Source organism: Clarias gariepinus, chromosome 11 (assembly GCF_024256425.1).
Source record: "Clarias gariepinus isolate MV-2021 ecotype Netherlands chromosome 11, CGAR_prim_01v2, whole genome shotgun sequence".
In the NCBI taxonomy this organism is placed as follows: Eukaryota; Metazoa; Chordata; class Actinopteri; order Siluriformes; family Clariidae; genus Clarias; species Clarias gariepinus.
The window spans coordinates 10,215,351-10,239,143 of record NC_071110.1 but is presented as its reverse complement, the minus strand read 5'-3'; the positions used below and the strand labels follow the sequence as shown (position 1 = coordinate 10,239,143).

The 23,793-nt window shown below is 39.2% G+C and overlaps 1 protein-coding gene across 3 annotated transcripts in view; it reads right to left on the bottom strand.

Annotated features, from left to right (window-relative positions):
* The window catches only part of agla (amylo-alpha-1, 6-glucosidase, 4-alpha-glucanotransferase a), a 29,396-nt gene continuing 5,603 nt past the window's right edge, over positions 1-23,793 (bottom strand). For 2 of the 3 annotated variants that reach the window (XM_053507338.1, XM_053507336.1), the window contains 30 exons: positions 23,264-23,467; positions 20,001-20,182; positions 19,770-19,881; positions 18,947-19,073; positions 18,619-18,721; positions 17,704-17,801; positions 16,717-16,856; positions 16,110-16,297; positions 14,657-14,780; positions 12,197-12,360; positions 11,199-11,300; positions 10,779-10,934; positions 10,388-10,538; positions 9,565-9,689; positions 8,952-9,064; positions 7,540-7,674; positions 7,178-7,308; positions 6,853-6,989; positions 6,536-6,669; positions 5,036-5,211; positions 4,811-4,913; positions 4,468-4,693; positions 4,150-4,261; positions 3,834-3,969; positions 2,697-2,809; positions 2,399-2,610; positions 2,174-2,271; positions 2,001-2,088; positions 1,758-1,891; positions 1-610 (listed from right to left, as the gene is read on the bottom strand). In XM_053507338.1, the coding sequence (XP_053363313.1) occupies positions 493-610; positions 1,758-1,891; positions 2,001-2,088; positions 2,174-2,271; positions 2,399-2,610; positions 2,697-2,809; positions 3,834-3,969; positions 4,150-4,261; positions 4,468-4,693; positions 4,811-4,913; positions 5,036-5,211; positions 6,536-6,669; positions 6,853-6,989; positions 7,178-7,308; positions 7,540-7,674; positions 8,952-9,064; positions 9,565-9,689; positions 10,388-10,538; positions 10,779-10,934; positions 11,199-11,300; positions 12,197-12,360; positions 14,657-14,780; positions 16,110-16,297; positions 16,717-16,856; positions 17,704-17,801; positions 18,619-18,721; positions 18,947-19,073; positions 19,770-19,881; positions 20,001-20,182; positions 23,264-23,467 (4,142 nt within the window). In that variant the 3' untranslated portion in view covers positions 1-492. Of the gene's footprint in view, positions 611-1,757; positions 1,892-2,000; positions 2,089-2,173; positions 2,272-2,398; positions 2,611-2,696; positions 2,810-3,833; positions 3,970-4,149; positions 4,262-4,467; positions 4,694-4,810; positions 4,914-5,035; positions 5,212-6,535; positions 6,670-6,852; positions 6,990-7,177; positions 7,309-7,539; positions 7,675-8,951; positions 9,065-9,564; positions 9,690-10,387; positions 10,539-10,778; positions 10,935-11,198; positions 11,301-12,196; positions 12,361-14,656; positions 14,781-15,205; positions 15,330-16,109; positions 16,298-16,716; positions 16,857-17,703; positions 17,802-18,618; positions 18,722-18,946; positions 19,074-19,769; positions 19,882-20,000; positions 20,183-23,263; positions 23,468-23,793 lie in introns of all 3 variants that reach the window. The other variant, XM_053507337.1, reaches the window with a different exon arrangement.

Below are 23,793 nucleotides of genomic sequence, written 5' to 3'. Positions count from 1 at the left end.
TCTGGGTCTCTTATAGATTTATTTCTTTTACTAGTTCTTATAATCCATTTATCCTTATGCTGTAAACCGGAACCAAAACGTTATTCTATAACATGTAAACTAAATCTAAATACTCTCTTTTCTTTTCAAATATAATGCTAAAACACAGCAGTTGACAGACTACAGTAGGTACTAGCATGCTAACACATAGTAACACACAGGTACAGACACAACAGTAGCACCGACAGGCTTGAAGTCAATCCCGTTGGAGAAAGCCTCATTGTAATTCAATATTAAATGGACTCTAAGTGTCGAGGGATATTGCGTTATTTAGGGAAAATGAGATGGGAGTTTAAAATGAGGATCAGACACATTAGAAATCCTAACAGAGAACAGAGTAGCTCATTTTCGTACCACACATTGCACATTCACGGCTGTATAACATTTCTACTGGCTCCATGGAACTATCTACATATTCAGGAAGACGTAGACCTTTGAAAAGCCTCTGAAGGCTTAAAGGTCATGAAGGACCTCCAGAACAGTGGCAATGGACCAGGCCTGAGTCTCGCAGCTGAACTTGCAGTACTGACCATTTTCATTCGTCAGCTCTGGCAGCCCCCTCCATGAGGACCTGAAAACATATACAAAATACAGTGAATGAAGTGAAAGTCACTAGATTAGATTAGATTAGATTCAACTTTATTGTCATTGCTCATGTAGGTACAAGGCAATAAAAAATACAGTTAGCATCAACCAGAAGTGCATTTTTACAGTGCAGGACAGAATGACTAATGCATTAAAATGTGGCCCTGTTGTTCACAGATTCAAAATGATGTCATGTGATCTGAGCTTTAGAAGTTAACGTTTCAAATTTAATTAGTCAATCAGTTTCTTAGTAAAACTAAATCCATGAAGGTTTGTTTCAGAGCTAATGCTAATGTAAACATTTGCTCACATTGCAAACTCAGATATGTAAACGGACTTCTTTGAATTTTTTTTATTCATCTAAGGAAAAAGTTAAAAGTTCTAACAATTCGGTGGCACCAGAAAAATTGATGTATTTGTATCTGACAAAGGAAAAGTTCATTTAGGATTAGTACTTATTTAGTATTAATGCTCTAGGTTGTGATTTGAAGATCTGAAGATCGGGGTTCGAGCCCTGCCATTGGCGCAGTGCCGGTCCGAAGCCCGGGTAGATAAAATGGGAGGATTGTGCCAGGAAGGGCATCCAGCGTAAAAACCTGTTCTATTTGTGACGACCCCTTGACGAGAGAATCCAAAAGAAACTAGTAGTTCTAAGAATTCCCACTGCTTTGTTACAGAAATACAGGAAAGATTTTGTCATGAAGGGGTTTGTTTGATCTTACATATCAGATCATTCAATCTCATCTCATCTTACTGTACATCAGATCTTATGTCTCATCACCAGAGAGGGACTATAAACATATCAAAAGTATGCCGTGTTATACAGGGATAGATAAAAACTGTAACTGTTGGTAAACCACTGTGGTAAGAGATGTACAAAATACTTTTGCGATGTGCTGTTGTTGGAAAGTGTTTAACCTATTACTTAAGAAATGGTGGAGTCATACTTTTAAATTCTACTTTTAAACCCACACACTCTTCAACAAGAACACTCTGAAGATTCTAGCTGTCTGAAGTGACCACTTGTTTACAAGTTCATCAGAGGAACAAGCCAAAGAAATCATTACGGGTTTCTACAAGGGATTCTTTTTCAATAAGAATTTAAAAAGATATGAAAGTGGGAGCATGGTTACCTTTCCAAATGGACATAATGGCGAGAGAGAACATTCTTCACCAGAAACACTGTCTTGTCATACATTTCCTTTCCAAGCTTCTTGGCAAAATATAACTTAGCGCGCAGGAAATAACCGACTGGCCAAAGCCATTCCTGAGAAAGGAATAAGGGCGTGTCGTTATGATAAGAAACCTGTTCAAAGAATAAGTCTCATTAGATTACTTGGTATCAGTTATCAGGAATCAGAACTGATTGGTCTTACTGGGCCTTGGTGATAGTTGAAGCCTTTGGCCAGATTGTAGTTGTCGTTGTCGAGAGAGTTGTCATAAACACCACAGTAAACCATATCACTGTTTAACACAGAAGAGATCGATTAAGGTTTAACAATTAGACGTTAGCAAAGCTTCACCATCTGTGACAGTACGTCAGTCTTACTCTGGATCCAGTGTCTTCATTCCCAGTGGTCCAAGCAGCTTTTCTTCAGCGATACTTAGAGCCTCCCAGGCCCTCTCCACTGTGAACAACTCGGGGGCCTGTAGGGAATGAAACAATAATTTGGTGCTGACAATAACTCAGCTGACACTTTACCTCAGTAACCCCATTAAGGGCAAAGTACAGAAGACATAAAACAACACAAGTAATTCAAGGCTCGGTTCTTACCACCACCATGGCAATGGTGAAGTTGGGTCTGAGCTGGTAGTCGCACCACGGGCTCGAGGCGCCACAGCTGTCCTTATAAATCCCCCTCTTATGAACCAGCTCAGGATGTTTCTCATTGGGGTCGTTGGAGTCATGAGACACATAGAACATTTTCTCAAAGCTGGCCTGGATCTTTCTGTTCCAGTCTTCATAGGACACGGTGAGTGGTTTACCTGGATGAGTGAATGAAGTGTGCGTTTATTAATGATGCTACCCTTTGCACCACATGACAGGATTTCAGAGAGTGATGTGTTCTCACCATCTCTGTGGATGGTCATGGTGCTGTAAGGGAACAGTCCCCACTTATGGAGCTCCACCAGCCAGCGCACAGCTGATTTACACAAACCCACGATCTCCACAGCTGAGCCATCCCTGTTACAGTCGAGCACAAGCATGCACTCATCATTAAGCACTCAAAATAAAGAAAGACCACACTGGAGCTTGGCGGGTCTTAGAGTGGAACAGATGAGCATCCATTTTAACCATTCAGCACCTGTCCACATGTCTCTATGTCTACATACTGTACTGTGTGTGTGTTTTATTTATATATACACTCAAGTTATAGATAGACTTTTTAGTGGGGGGGATACTGTGTAGTACTGTGTGTGTTAATTGATTAATTGCTGAAATTAAATGAATCAAAGCAATTTACGAGAAAACCAAACTTTCCCCAGTTTAAATAACAAGATACAATTAAAAAATATAGTCAATATGAGGCGACCCATTTATATGTCAAGTCAGGCTGGCAGTGGTGGGCAAAGCACACGAATGCAGTACTTGAGGGAAAACCCCAGGTAAATATTACTCAAGTAAATACAGTACAGAAGTCTCCCATTTACATATTGTTAGAAAAAAAACTTTTAAAGACTATATTCGTTCAAATTTACTCAAGTATCAAAAGTACTGATCTGGTTTTAGTTGGCTTTAAGTCACACACATAAAACAAGACAAAAAAAAAAAGACAAAAAACCCACACACACTCCCTCCACCCCTGTGAATGTCTGCTTCTGATTTCAACAGAGGGAAGTCAAATCATACAATTACACATAAAAGTCAGGAGGTGGCAATATTCCCACTTCAAAATCTCCACTCCACTGTGGCTATGTAACGCAACGCCGTATAGAATTGTGAAGTGCAAAGGTACTGATATTTGCTGTAAAATGTAAAAAAGTAAGAGTCTCTAATAAAACTACAGATATTTATTTATTTACTTAAGTCTACCTTTAATAAATCAATCAATAGGATACAGTCGGACACAGCAGAAACTAAAGATGAATGAATGACAAGTATTACCACTTTAATAAATATACAGATAAAGCAGACCATAAAAACCAAACAAAATATCCAACTGAATACACATTCTCTAGCCACTGTGTGTTTGAGTTAGATGATGTACCTGGGTGTAGCAGGAATCCCTTTATTGCGAGCTCGGTCACTTTCGCCCATCTTATCCATCCACGTGCCACAGTTGAAGCGATTTCCTCCATACACAAAGCCGGTGTCCGGGTTCACCTTGGCCACAATGTTGAATCCTGGCAGAAAATGTACAAGGCAGCAGAAGAAGAGATCCAATGGCAATTGGAAACCAAATGTAAATTTACAAATAGTAAAGAAATAGTCCAGGGCTGATAATGACTGAGACCAAATTAAGGAGAATTATGCTTAGCATTAAAAAAACAACAACATTAGCTCTGTTTTACTAAATGTGTCACCTTCGTCCCTCATGTTGCGATCGATTTGTGGTCCAGCGTTCCTCTCCCTGAACTCAATGCCCTGCATGTGGCGCTGGAGAGCTTCATGAATCACATCATACAGAGGCTGATCCTATATACACAGAGCACAAGATGAATCATACATTTTACACTTATACTAGACGCACATCTCCCAAACTACACCCACATCATGTGCAATTTATCCAGATTTTTCCATACTATATCTGCATCTTCCATAATTACTCACATCACCATGTAATACTCACAGCTTCCACACTATATCCATACTACAGTATATCTACATGGATAAGATCTCACCACAGCGCCTGGTGCCTGAGGCAATGAGTCGTCTGCAGGGTACATCCTGGAGACGGGGCACTTGAGGATAGCTGTTCCATCAGGCACTATGGTGCAGTAATCTTGAATACACTGCAGCCACCACCACACGGCATCACGGCAGTTATATCGTGCAGCTATGCCCTCGCCAAGCAGGTTGGGTATCAGACCGTGCCTCAGAGTGCCGGCAAAGGACAGGATGATGTTCCTGAGAGAGATGGAGAATGTATTCATTGTAAATAATACAGGTAGCTGTCTATAAATCCCAGATGGCAGAATTATCACTGGCTTCTAGGTTTGTTTTGTTAAGCACGCTGTAGACTACCTGGCCTCCAGGTGACGACCAGTGAGCAGCATGAGACCCCTCAGGGCGATGAACGTGTCTCTGCCCCAGCAGCGGAAAATTCCAGCGGAGAAATGAGGCAAGCCTGTCAAAATGCAGATGATCAAGAAACACAGAACCTAAAGTCATTGAGCTAATAATTAAAATTATAGAGGAATAATATTTGTGATTTTAATACAACAGGATAACATGTTGCTAAGTAACAACCTGCTGCCATGGAGACACAAAACTGTGCTTCCTGCTTGGTGATCTCATTGATGCGGCGTGGTACATCGGGCAGTGCCGGAGAGAGAGGTGGAAGAGCGGGAACGCGACCCACTCCACACATTTGCAGTGAACCCAGCGCCAGCAAGCGTACGAAAGTTGAACCATCCTGCACAAAACTAGCAGACACATGCATACACAAACACGCTTATAACAACCAATGAGCTTGAAATTTTATATATTTTTGACACAAGTATAACTCGTGTTATATATAAAATGTGAATAATTTGAAGAGCAGTGTTGGGTGTAACGCGCAAGAGTACTTGGATTACTTTTTTAATGTAACGAGTAATCTAACGCGTTAGGTCCGCCATTAATGTACTCAGTTATTTAGTTAATTTTTCAATGATGTAATCCATTATGTGTTATGTGTTGATGTGTGTGTGTGTGTGTGAGAAAGTCGTCCTACAAGCCCCGCCCCCGATAACCCGCCCCCTCTGTTATTCCTGCTGTTATACCCCTATCTCACCTATGCAGTTTGACTATGCGAAGACAAACGCGCGGAAAGATGGAAACCTAATCACAGCGGCAAATCCCGCGGTGAATCATAATGAACCGTACTTACGGCCACCGTGCGAAACTGCGTAGGTGAGATAGGGGTATTAGTAGTTAACAGATTATGAGACAAACTTGGCTGAGTAATGATGGCAGAATAATTATAAAGGTCTTGACTAAAACATCATGCATAAGGAATCACAACGGAGTTTTTATTTTCTGTAATGGAAAAGTACTCGAACTAGTTACTTTTATCAGAAAGTAACACTGTAATATAACTAATTACTTTTTAAAGACAGTAATTTTGTAATGTAATTAGTTACTTAGTAACGTATGAAGAGTCAGTGTTGCTTATGGAAAACACGTTCTATATGAAAAATAAATAAAAATAGTAAATCCAAGGAGCTGATTTTCCAAAGGAGTGAACAAGTATGATAGGAAATTAGAAAGTTAGCTACCTGCTTTTAAAATGTCCATAAACACTCACTCTTCATCTATAAAGCTTTATCCTGTATACAGGGCTGTGGGGTCGGAGCCTATCCCAGGACACTTAGGGCATGAGGCGGGGTACACCCTGGACAGAGTGCCAATCCATCACAGGGCACACAAACTACAGGGAATTTCCAATCGGCCTAATCTGCATGTCTTTGGACTGTGGGAGTAAACTGGAGTACCTGGAGGAAACCCACGAAGCATGGGGGAACATGCAAACTCCATGCACACAAACCGAGGCGGGAATTAACCCTGCACCCTGGAGGTGCAAGGCGACAGTGCTAACCACTAAGCCACCATGCCGCGCTGCCATAAACAGTTACTAGGATTGTGCGAGATGAGCAGCGTGTAAATACATTGCACCTTATTCCTTCTGACTATAATGTCAATTTCCATCAAACCATGATGCATCATTGTTAATATAAAGCTGGTTAGTTGAGAGAATAAGAGACTGACGGTGACATCTGTTTGAAGGTAGTGTCTAGGGCTTTGGTGTACGCGCCGACCAGGATGGCATCGAAGTAGCAGGGGATGAGGTAGCGAGGGATGTGTTTCAGGTAGCCAAACATTGCCTCAAACCACTGACCCACCTGCAGAAAGCCAGGAAAAAATACTTATTCCATCAAGTTTAAACAAGTTTTGCAAGGTTTGCTTGAGTTACATTGTCATACAACCTCATGCCTTTTGAACTGAGGTATGTTTTCCCATCACAACTCGTTTACACTATTTTATAAATCCAGCACTCACTCAGACTCGGGACTCAGGATTCTCACCTCTCTAAGCGCTCCTTTTTGAGCCACCAGACGGTTACTGACATAATCGATCATCCAGTCTCCCTGCCTCAGGTTATTACAGAACGGGTGGCCCAGGTCATTCTTAGGTCTGATGTCAGCCATCACGGAAATCAGGCCTGTGTGTGAAATACACATACCTCAGAGACAGCATCTGACATGATATAACAGTGCAGTTACAAAACAACAAGAAGCCCGCTCTAGGACAACCTAATTGATCATAAAACCATAATTAACAGTACTACCCAGTGCCCTTTATAGGTTTAAGGATCTATTTACACATTTTAGTATCACATTTCGGGTGTACCTTGCAGGCCACCGTACTTAAGGGTGGTCCATCCAGGAATGTTATAACAGCCGCCTCCGTCCTCCTTCTCCTCCTCATCACAGCGGAACAGCAGCACATTCAGATCAGCCAGAGTCAACTTGTCCATGATCCTTCAAAGAGGGAAACATGCAACTAAATATTCACTGTCTCTGACTGTCTTTTCCATTGTGTCATTCTTAGAAGTGTCTTTTTTAACCCCTCTCTTTTTTATTCCTCCTCAGACTAATATATACTGTATATCCCCCCCCCCCCCCCACACACACAGGTTTATTCATGTGGCTTTAAAAGTGAAGCGGATCGCCAGCCTGCGTATTACAGAGCTGTGTGTATTTATCACTTACTGGCTCAGTGGGGTCTTCAGTATGGCGGGAGCATTCTCATCCAGCACACTTCCTGCTTTGTATTCAGGGTTAAACTGGACGAGGTGAGCCCTCAAAAACCCCACAAGCTCCTGCGCCTTTGGATCCAAACTCACCCTGCAGAGATATAATAATAACCTGTAAGTAGTAGTTTATACTTAGTGCAGTAAAAATTCTGTTATACTGGATATTAATATATACGGTCATGTTGAAAAAGTTATTTTTGTGTAAAAACATCATAATAAAAACTAAATTGTTCCCAGTGTTGGGTGTAACACGTTACAAAGTACCTAACGCGTTAGATTACTCGTTACATCAAAAAAGTAATCCAAGTACTGTAACGCGTCCGCCATTTAGGTACTCAGTTATTTAGTTATTTTTTCAAAAGTGTAATCCGTTATTCAGACAATGTATGTAATCCGTAAACCAGTTATACCCAGTCTGTTGGTGTGTGTGTGTGTGTGTGTGTATACCTGTATCTCACCTATGCGGTTCGACTATGTGAGGACCGACGCGCGGAATGATGGAAACCTAATCACAGCACCAAAACTCGCAGTGAATCATGATGAACCGCACTTACAGTATGGCCAGTATTAGTAGTTAACAGATTATGGGACAAACTTCGCTAAGTGATGATGGTAGAATAATTATAAAGGTCTTGACTAAAACAACATGCATGAGGAATCACAACAGAGTTTTAATTTTGTGCAATGGAAAAGTACTCCAAATAGTTACTTTTATCAGAAAGTAACGCTGTAATATAACTAATTACTTTTTAAAGACACTGATTGTGCCACCATTTATTTAAGAATATGAAGGCAAAAAAAAAAAGTGATTGCAAAAAAAATGCAACCCCTTACTGCTTCCACAGGATTTAAGAGTGTACAGTGTAAGTTGTGTAAGTTTTGACAGTTTCCTGGTCTGGAGCGTTACACAACACCAAGAGTGAAAGACAAAATCAAGAGTCTTACAGAAGCAATTGTTGCCGCACATCAATCTGGAAAGTGTTATAAAATCATTTCAAGTTCTAAGTTTTACAGTCAGGAAGATTATTCACAAGTGGTAAGCATTCAGGAAAGTTGGCAATCTTCCCAGGAGTGGACATCTTCTACAATGATATGAGAGTCTCATAAAGTCATACAGGAAACGATTCCTTGAGGTTATTGCTGCTAAAGGTGGATTTAAATAAATAATGGCATGTTGATCCGCAACAATCAGATGATTTTTATTATTCTTTTGCACAAATATACATAGGATTAAAAAAAGGGGTACTACAAACGCACTATGTGTTTACTGTCTGTGTGTGTGTGTGTGTGTGTGTGTGTGTGTGTGTGTGTGTGTGTGTGTGTGTGTGTAAGACAAGCCATATACAGCTAATAAACCTGAAAGCGAACCTGAAAGCGATGACGCTGCCTGGTGTGAGACGCTTGAACTCAATCTCCTGCACAAACTCGCTGCGGCCTCGGGATGTCACTTCAGCCTGCTTCACCACACCGCTGTCCTCCACCTGAGAAACAAACAACAATAAAAAAATAACAACTGAGCAAAAGCTCAACACTGACCAAGTCTGATAAACAGTCCAACTAAGTGATTACTGCACAGATGAACTACAGGGCATTCTAAAAATTCTGAAATTTATCCATCTCAACAAGTCAGGAGTTAATAACAATACACGCGCTGCATATTTTCATTTGCGTAATATTAGCTGCCTTCGTCCTTCTCTAACTAAGAGCAGTACAGCAATTTTAATTCATGCGCTGGTCACTTCACGATTTGATTACTGTAATGCTCTTCTCTCTGGTCTACGAAACTTCTCCGCAAACATCAACTTTAAATAAAATGGATTATTATTTGATTATTATTCAGAGCAAACCAAATCCATACATTCATGTTAAAAATTTATAATGATTTTCACCTGAATAACAAATCAAAGTTAAGAGAGAAACTCTCCTTAACACTCCTTTTGTTTTATTTTGTGTTATATATATATCATCATTTGGCACTAACCTGGATGTGCTCTTTAATCTCCACTGTAAACTCAGGCAGTCCATTAATGCTCTTCTCATCTTTTTTGTAGGAACCGGCAGGAATCTCCTCTGTACGGGCCTCTAACACCACCTCCTCTATCTTACCTGTGAGAGAGAGAGAAATAAGCAAAAAAAACAAGGCATTTTATTTCACATCATATGACTACGAGGGCTGTTCAAGTCAAACCGGGACTTTTAACTGTGCATGTTAACGCTGATATGAAAGTGAGCACTCCTTTTATTGTTTCATATAATCAACTGCTACACTCATGCACTTATCCCAGTGTTTCACTAGTGCTTGGATACCACCAAATAGAATGGGTCCTCAGTATGCCTGCACTAAAATCAGCCTGCCAGCTTTGCATATGAAACTCTGGCCTCCCACGAACTCCTTTAATGGCCCAAAATTGTGGAAATGGCTTGTAACGAGGTCAAGATAGTACAGGGAATGTGACATTAACTCCCAGCTGAGTTCTGGTAATGTGCAAGTGGTGTTTGTAAATGATTATATGCAGTTTCCACAGGATCGGGTGTTCCACTTGCTAAATGTTCATAGGAAAGACTAAAGTGAGCTTTGAGCCACCTCGGCCGGAATCGTCAATCATGGACATGCAGCATTCTTTAAAATGTTTGCACCATTCAAATGTTTAATCACAGCCAATAGCTCGAAGTCTTCTGTAAATGTCAATCAGCTTTATGGCATTTATTAGAAATTTCTTTCTAGGTTGATTTGAATGCCCTTTGTATTCACTTATTTATTAAAATGACTACATTTAAACGATTCACAGTTTCATTTGGCTCACCTGGGATGAACATGGGTGGAACCTCATTTGAGTATCGGTGGTGTTTGGGGTTACGGAAGGCAGTGCGACACACAGCCACGACAGATTGGTGAGAACTTGGAGAGTGACGAGTCACAGCAACAATGTCTTCATCTACCTGATCCACAAACACCTAAAGGAAGCAATTATAATGACACACATTATACTGTACATGTAGATCATCGTAAACATGTAGTACCACACAAGATTATTAACAGCTGGGACAATATGAAGAGCAGGATGGGATACATGCACACACAAGATGCAGAGGAGCAAACCTTAAAAACATGGAAATGCATTACACACACTTACATGTATAAAAAAAAAGCAAATAGATGCTCTTAACCCATGTACACACACGCATAATACTCACCTGGTTGAAGCCGTTAGCCGCAAGCTCTTGGTGCAGGCGGTTCAGAGCCAGTTTGCCGGCGATGATGCCTGTCTGTAAACTGACTTGCCCGGGGATGGGCTGCTTGGCCTGCGGGTTCCACTTCTGATAAAAGCGCTCCTCTGACACCACTGAGATCTGTTACACCATACCATACACACAGGAACTTGCTAAACAGAATGCTTTTTAGCAGCTTAACAGATTAGATTTGAAAAAAACTTGGCCAAAAAAGAAGGAATGGAAATGTACTAATATTTAATATTAGAATGTTTTTGTTCACTTTGTCCTTGTGCAGGCACCTGTGAAATATGTTGGGTAACCATTTTTTATTAAAACAGTTTAAATGCTGAAAGTGAAATGAGTCTGCTATTAGTATTCTGCAGTGCGGAGAGTGAGGAGTACCTGATGGGGTACAAGCTCGTCATAGCCTCGAGTGCTACCTGTGGCACAGCAGGCCATAGAGACAACAGCGGAGCTAGGCAACGAATCGAACGCAGAGCGGATCTGAAACACACACACACAAACATTTTTAGTTAATCAGTTTATTCAGTTAAATAGAACAGGGATGTTTCCACCACCAACAAGTCTAGTACATCTTGATACTGACTTATATAAGGCTAAGACTTTCTTGTATTTTTCTTCTTTTAATGTAGTCTTGAGGATTAGTACTCCAGGCCTCCTAAAGGACTTTGTTTGCAGTCATTTTCAGATCTGAGCAGTTTCCGAGAATTATTTTTGAAACTGATGAAAGGGGAAATGAGGCTGCTGTATAAACAACCAATTTTTAAATTGTATCTAGAAACTTTGGTAGGTAGTCGGTCACAGTCAAACATCTGTTCCCATTTCTATAATTTAATACTGTATAATTTAACATAAGGCTTATAGACATTACACCTTGCTGTAACATTTGATTTAGCTCAGTTTAAAAGTGAATCTTTTCTCTACTACAAATATCTACAGTAGAGACTACTCATTCTAGAGATCAATCACATCAGGTTTACTATGTACTATACACCTACTGTAAATGTTTGGAATGACATTAAAAGCCACTTTGACTTTGAGATGTCAGCCAGGACAGTTGAATAAACTGATGGAGACACAGACATGCCAATACAAACCATACTACTGTGCCTATACTATACAGACATTGTAAACCAAACAATCTAAATGTATAGGGCCATAATTACCTAGCTAGTTCATTGGTCCATGCCTTATTGCATATAAACACCTTAACTGAGCACGCAACACGTTCCCCTGTTTATTGGTTTCCTATTATAGTATGCGTGACCATGTTTTTGAAGATGCTCTACCCAGTTTTTTTTTTTTTCAAAAAGTATGAGATTTGATTAGGAAATGAAATAATGCACTTCCTACTTCTGCATAAGTCTATGCTGGGTTACCTGGATGGGGCATTCGTTGTCATGTGTGATGTCCAGGAACATGGCGTGGGCGATGCTGGGCACCAAAGGACGGAGGCACGGCTGCAAGAAGGCTCCTACAGGCTCTCCGCCATAACGGTACACCAATCTACCCTCCTCGTGACTGTCTCCGGCACTCATTGCCTCTGTCACATACGCACAAGCAGAGTTGTAACATTACAGAGGTCAGACATACAAGTCACAATAAAGGCTAGTATGAAAAGCTTTATCAGACTTTTAAAATTCAAGCTAAATTTAACATATAACCTGAAGAAAATCATCTTCATCTAATCATCTATTTTTAGATCATGTTTATTCTAGGTCAGCTATTGCCAAGAATAAAAATGCCATGGCACATTTTGAAATCTAAAAATCTTCTGTGGCCTTTAATCTGATCAACACATAAAAATAAGATGAGTAAAAAAATAACACAATTTAAACACCATGGTTTTTGTTTTATTAGATATTTTACCTTTTAAGGTAAATTTAATGTTTTAAGCTAATTTTAAATTTATTTACAAGATTAATAATGAAAAACGTTTTTGGTTTATTGTAAATGACCACAAGTAGGCCACCTGCAGTACCATCATCGGAGAAAATACTGGTCTAGGTCTAATACCTGGAGCTTTGAACATAATGTACCATTTTTTTTTTATTAATTTAAAATGACTTTACAAATAGGTAGCACAAATGAAAAATGTTATGTCAACATGCTTTGTTAACAGGAGCGTTAAAGAAGTAAGCCAAGTAAACTTACACACACAACAGCATGCTAACATTCTCATTCATTTAGCATTCATTTCCTGTTAGCTGTATTAATGTTATAGACAGAAATACTCCTCCCATTTTTCTCATTCCCCTTAAGGCTGTTCTGTGTTTACAGCACTAACTTTAGTTGGTGTAATGTTCAAATACTGCACAAACATTCTTGAAAAGGATTTTTTTTTGGAGTTGTTTTTGACCTTTCTCCCACATTTTGTCATTTCCAAATCCTACCCTTCATTAGGACACGCCCCCATCAAGGCAACACCTACCAACCAGACAGGGCAAAGGCTAGCATGTGTTTGCATTGAGACATGTGACGATATTTAACAACATCTTTTCAAGCTGCTGCTCACCCAGGGGCGACCCATCTGCCTGGATGAGGAACGATGCCTGAATGATGGGCTCAATGTTTAAGACATTGGACTACTAATTAGAAGGTCCCTGGCTCAAACCCCACCACCACCATCACCAATGCCCCTTTTCCACCAACACACTTCTGAGATTAGTTCATAGCCGGTGCCCAATTTTGAACAAGTGTTTGTTTTTAGACAGCACTGGGCCTCATAAAAACCAGTTCCCATGGCGACACCAACACACTGCAGGGATAGAACAAAGAATGTCGGGGGCTGGGAGCGGGATTATCACAACCAACTAAACGTTTGTGATCGCCATCTTTAAAAAATAGACTCCACATGCAGTAGGCATCTCAAATTCCTTTTAGTAATGATAATGCCAGGAGGATTGCTCGCAAAGCAATGTTGAAGCTCCCGATTGTTGTTGTGCTTGCTGCTATAGCTGGCGTTGCTAGATAAGTAGAGATATATTCGGACGTATAAAGTGTCGTAATGATGTGACAAGCAACCTTTTTAGGAGCTTCGCTATCGAACTGACTCTGAATCAGCACTAGCACCAAGTTCATTTTGGTGGAAAAGGAGCTCACATTGCCACTGTTTGGCCCTTGAGCAAGGCCCTTAACCCTCAGGTGCTCCGATTTATAATGAGATAAAAAATGTCTCTCAGGATAAGAGCATCTGCCAAATGCTATAAATGTAATGCCATAGATGCCCATGACTGGCTTGTATGTGCTTGATGTGAGGGTGCAGACGCAGGGTGCTACTTCAGGCTATGCTGGCATCACCAAGGGCCTACACTCCCTTTCTCTGAATGATTGTGCAAACATTTTCTGCTGTGCCATTCAGAAGCCCAAGAAAAGAGTCCTTCGCTGGATTAGCTATGATCTAGCCATTTCTTCTGGACTCATAAGCAACCTAATATAACTCACTATAATTTATTACAGCAATGTTAATAGTTTAAGGTGCTGTCTCAAAACAGGTGTAACACAAAAGTAAAATTAAAAAGTTGTTGTGAAACCTGCTTTACAGTCTGGAATTGTCTTTGTATTTGCCTCATGTCAGTTGTTTCATAAACATGGCTCGATACCCCTTCACACCCTCATAAGTCATTATAAGAAGTGGTTGTTACTGGGTGTCAGAGTGTGCTGGAAAGTAATGTGACATTACATGCCTCAGGAGTCCATCGTTCAAGGAAATAGTTGGAATTTTCTTTTAAATACAACTTAAAATTATTGTACTTTGTTACCTGCCAAGTATAAATAACTAATATTTTCTTATAGTATTAATCAAGTAAACTGGATATGATTAAAGTTAAAAGTTATACCTCTGATTAGGGAAGAGATGCCTAGTCTAGTGACAAACACATTGTCGAGCTCCTCGCTTCCCGTGAAGAGCTCAGCCACCACGTACAGGTCAGGTCTGATGGCGCGTGCTGTAGTCAACATGAACTACAACATCACACGGTCATGTGTTAGAGCAGCAGAGAGAGAGAGAGAGAGAGAGAGAGAGAGAGAATGACAGGCAGCAGAAGAGGAGAAGAAAGAATGGTAGAAGAAGTAGTAAGGAAGGTAGAGAAGAAAAAGGGTAAAAGGCACAGAGAGAAAGAAGAGGAAGGGCTAGAAAAAGAGGAAGAGACAGAGTGTGGCAAAAAGAGCGAGAAAAATCGAAATGAAGGGAGGAGGAGCAAGTCATGAGTTGTGCATGACAGTAAGGTGGAATGGTGGCAGTGTTTTTAGAGGAAGATCAAAAAAAAAAAAGAAAAAAAAAGTTTAAGTAAAATAGGCAGAGAAGGAGAGACAAAAGAGAAAACAAAACTCTGTTAGGACAATGCCACATGCAACTCACACACACATCCACGCCATCCCTGCAGTACCTCGGATTAGACTGGTTATTCCCAGTCGGTTTACAAACACATTGTCAAGCAGCTCGCTGCCTGTAAAGAGTTCGGCTATGACATACAGATCAGGCCTGACCGCCCGGGCTGCGCACAGCATGGCCTGCAGAGTGAGAACACTCCGTCACTGTCCACAACACCTCTTTACACACAACCACGCTTTCTGCAAAATCAACAGACTTTAAAAATTACCCTTTAAATTAAGAGGGAGGAAGGGAGGGAGGGAGATAGGGGTAGGGTGTCTTTTATGGGTAGGTAGGTAGGAAGGAATGCAGGTAGAGAAAAAGGTACGTAGAAAGAAAGGTAGGAAGGATAGATAGATAGATAGATAGATAGATAGATAGATAGATAGATAGATAGATAGATAGATAGATAGAAAGAATATCACACAAGCTGTCTACAAAATCCCATTACACTTTTTTTTTTACTATACATTTCATTCCACTAGACACTGTGTGACACTATGCATGCTTTATAGCACCATTATACTAAAACCTGTGTAGTAAGCATGAGGAAAGATGTATTCAAATTCTACTGATTCTGATTTGAAGTAATCTGAATGCAACTTCAAAAAAAATGATAGAAGATTTAAATCAGGACTGTGGCAAAGGCTACAGTGATAAACTGCAGGGGCATGAGTAAGATAATAACTACACTACAATAAAGCAGAAGTGCAGTATGCAAGTAGTAGCAGTATATAAATATTACATAAAAACACAGTCAGAATGTAGATGGATGAGTTTTATAGTTCAGAACAATTCACAATCCCAGAAACAAAATGATGATAATAATGTTTTTAGAACACCAACAGAGTTTCTGATCCACCTGTTATTTAACATGCTAAAAGTCTTCAGTGTGTGTGTGTGTGTGTGTGTGTGTGTACCTCAGCTACATGCAGTGGTGTGGAGTGGCAGTTGTCAAGACGGACTCCGGTAAAGTATGTAGCGGTGATTTCTGTGTATTTCTGCATGTGTGCCCACAGATACGGACAGTCCTCAGGCTTATTGCCATATCGAAGCTTCACGCTGTCTCCCCAGCAGATCAGTTCTCGTCTGATGTACACGTTAGAGCCTAAAATAAAGCAGAAGTGCAGCGTTTAGTCTACTCAAAGGGATGTAATCACCATGACAGGGCAACAAAGCTCACTGTAGATTTAAATGAATGAGTGAATTATTTGTTCATCAGTTTGTGCTGATGTAGTTAAATGGAGTTAAATGCATAGCTGATGTAAATATGATACTTTTGTGATACAAAAGATCTGATTTATAAATATGACATAACTGACCTCAAGAAAACTGATATGACCATTAAACCACAGAAGAAAAACAAAATTCAGAAATATCTCAAGCTAAAGGGACAACGCAGTATTTTCTTTCAACAATAAAAATAATCTAAGGGCTTTAAAAGTGATCAGAAAGTTAAAGAATCCACTGAATGGCTTTAATGTCAGTCTGGTTCAGATCTGCTTGGCAGCTTAATTCAGTTCTGACCTGGTTCTGCAAAGTTCCTCAGTGGATCATCACCCATCACCCAGCCATTGTGGGCCAGGAAGTGACACGCTTTGTCCGGCTGGTCCATGAGCAGAAGGTCCTCTTCCAGAGACGTCTCCTTAAATGGGAACGTGAAATACCTGCACGGATACAAATATTGTATTTTATAAATTGAAAAAAAAAAAAAAAAGATATAGGAGCTGTCTATAAATCTACTTTGACCGTAGGATCTGGCACAGTCCGGCTGCCTCACGTGCACTGCCTGTCTCTACTAAAGTGCCAGATCCTTCCTGTTGACAGGAGGAAGTTAGCTTTCATCGTTTGACAAGTTTTAGGACTGTCATGTTATTTAGACAAGCTAAAATGTAATTATGAGTGGTATAGCGTCTGCGATGAACTGCGAAGTCTCTTGGGGCGGGCGCTAGGGCCCCATGACCCTGTACGGTATGAGACAATGAGTAAGGAGTGAGTGAATAGAGTAACTTTACGCACATATGCTACAGACAGACAACTCCATCATTCTTAGCCGACTTGGAAAAATTGGATACAACAATGTGGTGAATTAGTTAAATCTCAACCCCATTTAAAATATTTTTATTTAACACCAAGTTTTATCCCATTTCGCTTTAAATTAAATTCCACTCTATTTATACATAGCATGTGGGATCTTGATTTTCTTGTTTCTTGACAAAATGCATTACAGAACAAAAGGCAGATATTAAATTATTAAAAGTACCACCTTTCAGTTAAGTGACTCTAGTGGAAGTTAGGATAACATACAACTAAAGATCTATAAATCATTCCTCACTTCTCATATCTGTTAGTGGCACTAAACTGGAAAGGGGGCAACTCATGACCTCATCGACTGCCATGTTAGATTGTTTTTTTTCTGCTAGAAGCTAAAATCGAAAGTGGTCCATGAAGAACAGTGTCTTGGTATCTGAGGTGCTTTGTTAAAATTGTTTTATGGCGGTTTGATGATATTACCTCGTAACCAGTGGATGTTTTCTGGTGATGGCGCCGTTTTTAGGGCCGTTGTCTGCCAGCCGCTCATAAAGTATTGTACCGATGCAACAGTTGGCAGCCTGAAGGGAAAAATACAGCATAACACAGAACGAGCAAAATCACATCACTGAATTGGTGGAAATTCATTTTCCATACATGGTCAAAGGAAGCCTGGAGTCTATACCAGGGGACCTTGGGCATGAGGCGGGGTACACCCTGGACAGGGTGCCGATCCATCGCAGGGAATATTTTTTTTTACTGCATCATGTCACACCTCACAAAATTGCTTGTAAATTTGCTGGTAGTGTGTGTACAGTGGGTATATTGTAAAAAAGGCTTCTTTAATTACATTAACAATAGCTCAAAAACAGTCCACTGCCCGATGCATGTTTAATATTTAACCTTGCACTAGTGTTACATGACTAATCTTGCTAATAAAGAACTAATGTTGCTAATAAACTTCAATCTGAACTAAAATATTCTCTTTAAATATCCACCACAAACCACACTCAGCTCATCAAATATTCCATCCTGCAAAAACTCATTTCAGAGAGATCCCTGAACAACCATTAAACCCTCTATGAGCAATAGAACAACGCTGTTGCAAACTGTGCTGCAAGCAAAACTGCCATCATTTTCATGGCTATTATAGGTAGGAATACACGTTACGGTACTTTCAGACGAAGTGCATTATTTCACTTTTTGCACGCCTTTTCACTCGCTCGATTTCCAAGACATTGTATATGATTTTTGAATTAAATTAGAGTTAAATGAAAAAAAAAGGCACACTAAATATTTTAAATGTTATGGTTTTCATTCATTTCTGTTTTTTTTTTTTTCAATATTAATATCATACATGAACACAAATGCCACTGGTGTATTAGTAGTAGCTCTGACCTGCTCCTGATGATAGTTGGTTTCTTTATACTGTTCTAGGTTCAGCTCCTCCAACCTCTTCCTGAACCAGTTACAACAGTCTTCTATGGCTCCTGGACTGTTCCTATGACAGCACATTACAAGTCACCTCAGGGACAAGTCAAGTACCAAAAACATGCACTCATACGTGTTCTAGAAGAAAAAAGGTATACTGTAGATCCAGCTATTATATTATATTACATTATACAACAAATCAGAAAAAAAATCCTTGTCCCTAAATTCTGTAATTACACATCCTACACAGAAAAAAAAATGAGTGCACAACCAGCACACTTTATAGCACACTGACCCGTTGGGCACAAACAGCACCAGGGCTAAATTTAAGTCCACTGAACTATGGAAGCGCCTGTACTGAGGATCCTGGATGATCTTAAACTGCTGCTTCTCGTCAATTTTGCTTCTGTCAGGTTTGGCCCCTACACACAGACACACAGACACACACACAGTTTGAAAGGGATAAACTCAGTAAAAAAAATAAAACTGGCATATTAAAAGCTGTCAATTTTTCTCCATATATTTATAAGATAAATTATTTTCTATAATTTAAACCAATAATACTTTTAAGACAAAGACAAATTATTCATTTACCTGTAAATAATTGTGTATTCTATAAAAAGCATTTTTTGCTTAGTATTAGGAAGGTTGCCAAACGTTATGGAGCTGACTGCAGACTTAGAGTGAGCAATATGATAATTAGAAATACTATATCGTGATTTTTTTCCCACAATCATGTCACATGGTTGTTCTTACACACTGCCCGGAATATAGTATTATTGTGTTTTTAAAAAGGTTATAATCAATAAATGTATTTATTATTAACTATTTTTAGAGTTTTATTTTAGTAGCAATAGCAGTTTTATTTATTAAAAATGATAAAAATAGAAAGATGTTTTTTCATAATTTTTTCCAGTCAGTTTGTAATTATCGAAAAAATATTTATTTAAGAAAAAAAAAACAAGACATCTATAAAAATGTATATCATGTATATCAATTATTTATATTTTACATCATTTATATAGATAAATATTAATATTATTAGTTTATTTGATATGCAATTACTGGTAAATTATTTCTCTTCCTCTTCTTTTAATGGAGAAAAAAAAAATCCTCACCTGTTTGAAGTAACGTCCTGAACCGCTCCACTATTGGCTCAACTTTGACCTGGAAGAACTCCCACAGCTTAATCTTAGGAAACACATGCTGCCATAAGATCCCACGGATGGCCTGAAAGAAAGAGTTTAACAACCAAACTCAGTGCCTCTGTATATATTAGAACAACTCACACACACACACACACACACACACACTCTCTCTCTCTCTCTCTCTCTCTCTCTCTCTCTCACATTGAGATCTTGTTCGCTCTGTATGGCGGTCAGGATTCCACGCTCAGTGTATTTCCCATCAGCGATATCACAGGTGACGTGCCACAGCGCTCTGTCCAGCACCCACGCAGGCCTCAGGTGGGGCGAATTCACCAGGTTATAGCCACACTCCGGGTGTTTCTGGATCCACACACTGCTCGCAGCTAGACAAGGCAAACCAAGCACAGAGGATCATGGGAAGTTAATCACTGGTCTGTTAGAAATTGTCATGAAAGCATAAAGTGTATCCAATAAAATATTGTAAATGCACACAACATACACACAAAGTACAACATAGTACTGTTAAAGCTTGGATTGTGAGCATAATTTGTTCCGGAAGAGTACTTGTAATCCAAAGCACTCGTATATCCAAACAAATTTTCCCCTTAAGAAATAATGGAAACTTCCACTTCAACAGCCAACGGAAAGCCAATTTAACCAGTCTAGTGGTATATGACGCTAGAGACTTTTACTATTTTTAATATTCACTTAATAAAAAAAAAAAACATTATTTACAGCTAATCAAATAATGATTGGGTTTTATGATAATAGAATTGGAAAGTGGGGTTTGTGTTGGTGAGAAGATAAAGGTTATAAGTTCAAATTTCAGAACTGCCACAGACAACTGTTAAGGCCTGAACTAAGACCTTTAACCCTCAGCTGCTCAGCCTCACTCTATTACTCTAAATGTACAGTGGTGTGCAAAAGTCTCAGCCTCATGCAAAAAAGAATAATAACAAAGATATATATATATATACTATAAAAAAACAGTAATTAATGAAATAAAGTCAATAATTGGTGTGATGACGGTTCGCTTAAAATATAGTCTCGAGTACAATTTGTGCAGTTTCATAAGAAATTTAGATAATCATCTGTTCTGGCCAATCGATATTTTACTGTAAGATTTTTTATTTATTTTTCTGCAATATTAATGTTTGAAAATCGGAAATGTTTTCTGTACTGACGTAATAATAGTGTAATAAAATAAACATGTATAAAACATATATAAAACACAGGGGGCCGAAGACTTTTGCACAGTACTGTACAAATACATATTATTCAAGTGTAATCATATCATTTCTCTCCAAACCTATTGCATAATACGGTTAAACGATATTATTTCTGCAGCTGCATATATATATATTTTTTTTTTTTTACATTTTTTTTAATAAAAGAGAAAATCTCAAATGTGTCATATATATCCCAAACTTCACTACATTTTAAAACCACACATGCAAATTAGTTCTGTTCAGTTTAAGCTCTTGCCTTTTTTCACACCCTGCAGCGCCCTGCTTTTATTCCCCCCCTTTACCGCTGCCTGCTTAGAATGCTTCACAGCGCTCCCATTACAAACTCAGTCAAGGTTTTTATTCTACGACATCACGTTACTGCTGTTGTGCTTAAAGAGAGAACTTCTTGTTAACCCGATCAAACTGTCATTCGCATAGCAACAGCATTGATTCATTTCTATTTCTTTTTCAAAACTCATTTTTGACCCTGTACACGAAGAAAAAAGAAAAAAGGTGCTTTCGATTAAACATAAAGTGTATAGTTAGGGTGAGTAGGAGCAGTTACTTCACACACACACAGGCTTTTCTCCTCCTCCTTCGGCAATGTGACATTTATAAGGAGGTGAAGATAAAGTTTCCCACACAGTATGACCTTTAAGTGCTCTAAACATTGTCCATGCGTGTGTATGCATGAGTGTGTTCCTGTCCTCCATAATAATAAATCCACATCCACACTTTTCCTCAAAGAGCGGGCTTAACTTTAAACACATGAACGCTTCATTATTGAGACTGAACACATCTCTGGGACACTTCATAACGACTAGTGAGTGACGTTAAAAGTCCAGCTCTTAGGCTGAGGGCTCATTTAGAGATCTACTGGACAGCAGAGCTGCCAAACGTCACAAGATTTTAGAGACGGGGGTGTTTCAGTAACCGTCCCATGGTGAAAAGGCCAAGGTATTTTTGGAGCCTGGTATTTTTGCGCACACACACATGCATGCATACACACACATTGCTCTGATATGCTGCAGTGTAACGTTTAGGCAGCTTGACCTTTTAATCACATTAGACTGCAATTAAGGGTGTGGTTTTGAAAGTAAGAGCCTCATGTATTAAAGTTATTTTCCGCTCTTTACAGAGCAATTAGGAATAATTCAGGAAACTGTTTACATGCTATAAAAAAAGGTTTAAGATATTAAATACATTGTAACATGTTTGGGTTATGTGACCTGGAAAAAAAAACTTTAATTCACAGTGTGGCTATAAATAAATAAATAAATAAATAAATAAATAAATACTAAATTACATACTTTAATATTTAGTTAGATTCTCTTCGGCTTTGATTACAGCCAATGTGCCAGCCAATCAGCTCAGCCAACTTCACTTTATTACCACATAACACTGATGACCCTGACCAACTCAAGCAACCCCACTCCGGTAACACTGACTCCAGAGGCTTGTACAGTGGTCACAACGCATGATGTGCGCATCGCTTCCCTACTTCCCCCAACACACCTACTGTATCGCTCTGGAATAAAATCAGTCTGAACTCATCAGACCACACGATCTTTTCCCACTGCTCCAATGTCCAATATTTGGGCTCCCCAGCAAACTGTAGCCTTTTTTCTGTTTGGTCTCAACAACAGGTGGTTTTCTGATGGCCATACAGCTGTTGAGCCCCAATCCTGTAAGTTCTTATCACACTGTGTGTGTGTGTGTGTGTGTGTGTGTGTGTGTGTGCTCACTTTCACTATAAAACTAAGCTATAATTTCTATTGTCGATGTCGTATGTTGCAATTTCATCAAACGATTAATGATCTCTAATTTCATTCATTCATAATGATTGTTTTATTTTCTGACCACGACTATCCTTCTCGTTTTGGTCATTGTAACCTCTTCTCTGCTTGATTTAGGGAAGTAAATTTAACAATTCTGAAATGGCGACTTTTGATTTTGGTCAGGCGGAGTACTTGTTACTGCTTAGAATTGGGGACATTTGCTTTATTACTCATAAAACATTTGTACTGTTTTTTGTTGTTGTTAATTTCATTTACTATGAAAGTGTTCCTCACTTTTAAACATTGGAATTACATTTAGTACCATAAATAATCCTGAAAAAAAGAATAAAATTAAGGATAGTGTATGGATTTTTTTGAAAACAGAAACAGAAGAGTGGAGCATGCTGCTTGCAAGATGCAAATACACACACCGATAGACAATCTCACACACACACACCTGTATGGTTGTAAACAACATCAGTAATGCAAAGCATGTTCCACTCATTCTTCATCTTCTTCACCATGTTGCCCACATCACTCCAGCCGTAGTTCTTGCCCGCAGGAGAGAAGTCGGGGTTCAGTTCCAACTGATCGGCCAGAGAGTAGCAGGAGCGTGATTCACCCAGTGTCTGCAGCGGCGTGAAGTGGATCATGTTATAACCTGCAAAGATTAAAAAGCATAAAGTAATTCATCTTCGATAATTCATTTATGTTAAATTTACAAACACACTTTATTAAAAGGTACCATGAAGGCATGTGCCAAATTCTAACACAATGCACAATATTTGGAGAAAAATAATTCTCCAGTCATCCTTAACACAGTCTGTCAGGCAAAAATATTTTAGAATTGCATTGTAGTGCGACAAAAATATCACCCATTCTCATATACAGAGTATGTTAAACAACCTTGGTCTTAAACAGTTACGTATGGTTCGTATTTACTATATCCTAAAACCCTGACCATCAGAGACTGCATGCTAACATGCA